At 33.6% G+C, this 5,193-nt stretch overlaps 1 protein-coding gene across 1 annotated transcript; it reads right to left on the bottom strand.

The window, feature by feature from the left end:
• Positions 1 to 300: 300 nt before the first annotated feature.
• Positions 301 to 3,319, bottom strand: STRIT1 (small transmembrane regulator of ion transport 1). The gene is made up of 3 exons (XM_037008305.2): positions 3,180 to 3,319; positions 529 to 624; positions 301 to 429 (listed from the first exon to the last, which is right to left on the bottom strand). Exons 1-2 carry the CDS (start codon positions 3,190 to 3,192, stop codon positions 533 to 535), a joined length of 105 nt encoding a protein of 34 aa, XP_036864200.1. The 5' UTR covers positions 3,193 to 3,319; the 3' UTR covers positions 301 to 429; positions 529 to 532.
• Positions 3,320 to 5,193: the final 1,874 nt, after the last annotated feature.

Genomic DNA, 5,193 nt, shown 5'->3' with positions numbered 1-5,193 from the left:
TGAGCAAGAGGCTAGGGCCAGGTCTACATATACATTTTGTTTTCTGTGAACTAACTTTTCTTGTCTCTAGCTTATTTTTTCTACAGTTTTTTGTGGGGGGGAGCAAGGGATAGAGATAAAAAAATTCAATGTAATTTAATTTAGCAGACTTTTTCCCTGTTGCTTATGTGTTTTTAGTCATGGTTAGGAACATTTTCCTATTCCCAAGTTATAGAAAATTTCATCTATATTTTCTGATAGTTCTTATTTGCACCCAGAATTTTAAATAAGTTCCTGAAAAGATCCTCATGCACACCAAAGTACCAGTTTACAAATCAGAGTTTATAAAGTGATGTCAAACATCGCTGTCATTTACATGAGAAACATTTAGTCTGTCATGTTCATGCTTTTCTTAATTCTTCTAAATGATTCAATCTGTAGTCTTCTTGCCTGCACGGTAAAATACTCCATTAGTAAAACAGAAAAGATTATTTCTGGTGTAATGTGTGCTCTTTATGAATAAACATATTCAAGTATTGAAAATTTTACCTTCCTAAGAGAAGACAACATAAACCATTACTATGCAGCCCACGATCCAGCCAATCAAGAGGAGAATAGGGACTACAAGGCGTGATGATATAAACTCTGCAAGAAAATAAAACAAAAGAAAACAGATTAGGTAGGCCATTTTGGCATTAAATCTTCTGAATCAAGAGTATAAAAAGAATCTGGTAACATTAAGAGAAAAAAATACACTCTGTTGTTAGACCCATAAAACATGACCATTATTTTCTTTTCTACAAACCTAGGGATTTAGAATGGAAGACCTGTGTTCAAACCAGTTTTTAACAGTTACGTGACCTTGGGCAGTAATGAGCTTGAACTTCTGTATTTGTAAAATAGAGACGATGAAACTTGTGAAATGTAACTCCCAGAGTTATTGTGAGGATCAAATGATAAGTCCTAGGTGCAAAGGCTTTGTAAACCCTAACCACCTTGTGTGTGTGTTTAGTGTATACAGAACACATTCATGCATTTGTTCAATAACACAGAGAGCAGCTGTTTACAGAGAAACAACTGAAAATGACTCTGAGGTAATTCCTACTAAACTAAGTAATCTTAACAGAGGGAGAGGTGTTGAAAATTGTCCTAAGCCATGATAGCTGACTTTAATTTTAAATATCATAAAGAAAGGAAAGCATTATACCTCATACAATCATTCTTGTCTAGAGAAAAGAGATTTTATTTTTTAAACTTGTTTAATACAGCAACCAACACTGATTCAACATGCGCATAAAAGACATTAATATTATATTCCTCCTATGGATCCTATTTGTACCCTTACATGTAAAAAGCAATTTATGAAAGTACCTTTTTAAAATATTTACTGCATCTCAATCTTGTTCTTTCACACACACACACACACACACACACACATCAAGCACAAAGACTCAAGAAAAGCACAGAAAAACTTCTTATAGAATTAATGTCCCCATGTTAAGGACTCAGTTATATTCTTAATTGAAAAGTACAATTATATTTTATGCCATTATCTAACAAAGAGAGTGCATATTCTTAGCAATTTCATTCCTATTAAAATTCCCATCATTTTAAAATGTGAAGTTTTTTTATGCTATTAAAATAAAATCATCAGGAAATGAGGCACTTCTAAAATTAGAAGACTTTCTTATAAAAGCAAACTTTCTGAAGACAAAAATGAATTTTAATAGTTTAAATCTCTGTTTCCAAAATGTTGGAGTCTCTCTTAACTCGTGCAAATTCAATGGGCTTTCCTTCTGCCTCCATCTACTGTGACTTTGAACAAAGCATTCACTAAATGACAAAAACCCCCTTCTCTTTATCTGCCATATGGTATTGCTTTAAGGATAAGGTGAACATTATGATATGCCCTTCACTCTCATTTGGATGAGAGTCTTTTTATGAATTAAGGTGCCATTATAGTGGAAAGACATAGCAGTAATTTCCTTTGAACTATTCATATATGTGACTTAGTATTTTTCCCAATATCAGAGAACTTAAAAATTAGTACTGATATTTTAATTGAGCATTTGTAAACATTTATACAAGCATATTTTAATACAGTTCTAAAGTTTACATATAATAAAGCCCTAAAAGTATATATCTCCTTATTTATTATTCCTTGCAAAACAATACAGTTGACTGTGCATTTTAGCACTCATATATCACATTGGTGCTCTTTCAACACTCATATTTTAAGATTTATCATAATCTGTAGCATTGTTTTGAAATAGGAATATAGAGAAACACATCATACTTTGTATATGTCACTAATATTAATAACACAAATAAGCACAAAACCTCTTTTTAAATATGAAGTGTTATTTCAAAATGCTTAACTCTATCCATTTCTCAGCATGTCCAAAGAGTGACACCTGTAAGTATTTTTGAAGACCCTGTGCCCTTAAGACTGTCTGGGTTCAAAACCTGGTGCTGTCACTCTCTAGAGTAATTGCAGGCAACTCTCTAAACTGTGCTATGCCTCAGTTTCCTTACCAATAAGATGGAAATGATGACAATACTGCATATCTCATAATACTGCTGTCAGGATAAAAGCGACAATGCCTGTAAGCCTTTAAAAACTGTTTCTTGGACACAGTATGTATTCAGCCCACTCTGTCATATTAGAGTCAATCATTTTTCTTAAATATAAAAAATGTTTTAAAACCAGAAAAAAAAGAAATTCAGATACAAAACACATTAGAGATGACTTAAACCATTTTGTTTATTTTCATTTAAGAGTCAGAAAACAGGTTCAGAGAGGTAGAAGAACTTCCCCAAACTCACAGGGTCATTTAGTAACAGATCTGACACAAAATCCAAATATCCTTAGTTCTCATTGGTCCAGCACACCACAATATCTCAAATTTAGTACAATACTGGAGAATAATTGACTTCTAACTCATCTTTCAAAACAAGTTTGAACAAATTCTCTTTTGTTTGTTTGATCCTTTCAAAATAATTCATAACACATTAGACACGGTCCATAAATTGTACATCTAATGCATTTTTTGCAGCCACACTATTGATTAATGCTCTCTTGCCAGAGATATCACATTCTTCAGAATAACTGAGAAGCACCAAATGCTGGGGAACATAAAAGAAAACAAGGAAGGAGCCTGGGCCTTTTTTGCCAAGAGGGTGTGAGGCCTCAAACTTACCTTTTTCAGCCATTCTTACTGTTGTTGGGTGAGGTGTTTAGGGCCACGCTTACCTCTTCGTTATTGTTATCCAGTGTCTCTTCGAACTTTAAATAGCGAGAGATCTGAAGAGTGTGGCAGCTGCCCCTCTCTTGGCTGCCAATTGTCTGCAGGGTGATGTAAGGCATCAGAAAGAACTCTGGCTCTTCTTTATGGAGGAAACAAGGGGCTACATGACCTAAATAATTAACCAAGCTGTGTTATTGCAACCCAGAGACAGCAGATTTTTAATTCACCCAATGCCTTCAGACAAAAACATGAAGAAAATATATGGTGAAGGGGGTATACAGAGGGAAAATACCATCACAGTTAGACAAGTTCTAAGAAAGAGGGAGGGTGATATGTTGGAAAGAAAGGACCCTGAGTTGGAGAGACTTGACTTCAAATTCCAACTCTGCTATTTCTGTAATGAAGGCCAAATTGCTCAAGCTGGGCATCAGTCTCTTCAACTTTAAAATGAGGATAGGAATTCCTACCCATAGAACAAGCATCCTAAATATGAACTGAAGAAGCTACGTGAAATGAAGACAGTTCTTTACTACCTAACAGCATACAAAAGATACAATAAATTAAATGGTGTCCCTGCCTATGAACCATTCCAAAAACAGAAAATTTTCATATAAATGTACTAGAAATTAAAACAATTAAGGCTATGGTATTACCTAGAATTTTCAGAACTCAGTCACAAGCTTGTTGCTTTTATTAGCAATTATAAAAATAGGACACTCCATTTCTAAAGTCCAACCTAATTTATGTATCATGATGTAGACTATGCTCTATATTCTCAGTTTTTTGGAATAACTTTAATTTGGGGATCTGTGTGGAAAAGTTTTGCAAAATGACCCTGTGGCCAACTTCCCAAAAAATCCACCAAACAATAACAGTGTCCTCCTCTATAAGATAAGACTTGTCTGTCCGATTGCATCCCCATAGCACTCCAAGAGTGATGTTTCCCTGCAAATGACCATGTCTCATCACTGATCAAAATCCACCAATGGATCTCCTAGAGAATAAAGAAAGGTATGAACTCCTGGTTAAGACACATAAAAGGCCTCATCTCTCTACTTTCCCATTTGCACTGATTCTTCACCCACACTGAACTCCTTGCTGTTATATTAATTCAGCATGCTACCACCCACATAAGAAAGAAGAACATGTTATTTTCGACCGCAAGTCATATACTTATAGATTAGAGTGTGCCACCAAAAGCTGTTAAGTTTATTGCACACTTGTCATTTAAGCCAAATTGTTATTGCTCTCTTTATTTCCCTATGTACAATTTACTATTGAAAAAAAAAAGCCTGGCTATACCAGGTAAGAAAACAGAATATGAACTATCTATATAACAAAGTCCCTGGTAAAGTCAAGTATTTTTTTCAATATTAAATAGTTACATATTGAACAAAGGTTAATTGAGGGCAAGAAAGAGAGAGAGGTAGAGAAAAGAAAAAAATGGTGATTAAGCTCATTTGAATACTGAAATTTTTAATTGCATAGGTTCAAATGAACACTATCTTAAGGCAAGAAAAAGAAAGATATTCAAAAGAAACAGTGAATTACCCTCCAAAGAACAAACAAACATACATAGTAGGGTAAAATAATTTCCCTAAAATGGGTGAAAATAGAATTCATGAAAAGGTTTACTTATTGCCATTTTAATTATCTTAAGCTCTCTTTTTTGATATGAAATTGGCTATTATTAACATTATCGTATCAAGGTGGGTTTTTGAGGAGAGATTTTACTTTATAACTTATCATTTATTTTTCTTAGTTTTCTATAGAAAGAGTGAGGGGGGAAAAAGCAAAACTAACTCAATGAATATGTATTACCCAAATATCAGAATAGTGTTCAATCTAGAATCTTATTTCCTCGGTATCCTATCCATAAATTTTAAAAAACTTTTATGATATTTATTCAGGAAAATTGTTTTATTCATTAATAGACTGTTTCACATTAAATTCATAAATCCAAGGG

The sequence above is a fragment of the Manis javanica genome, chromosome 3, assembly GCF_040802235.1.
Source record: "Manis javanica isolate MJ-LG chromosome 3, MJ_LKY, whole genome shotgun sequence".
NCBI lineage: Eukaryota > Metazoa > Chordata > Mammalia > Pholidota > Manidae > Manis > Manis javanica.
The sequence above is the reverse complement of the archived record's forward strand: the minus strand, read 5'-3'. Positions and strand labels throughout refer to the sequence as shown.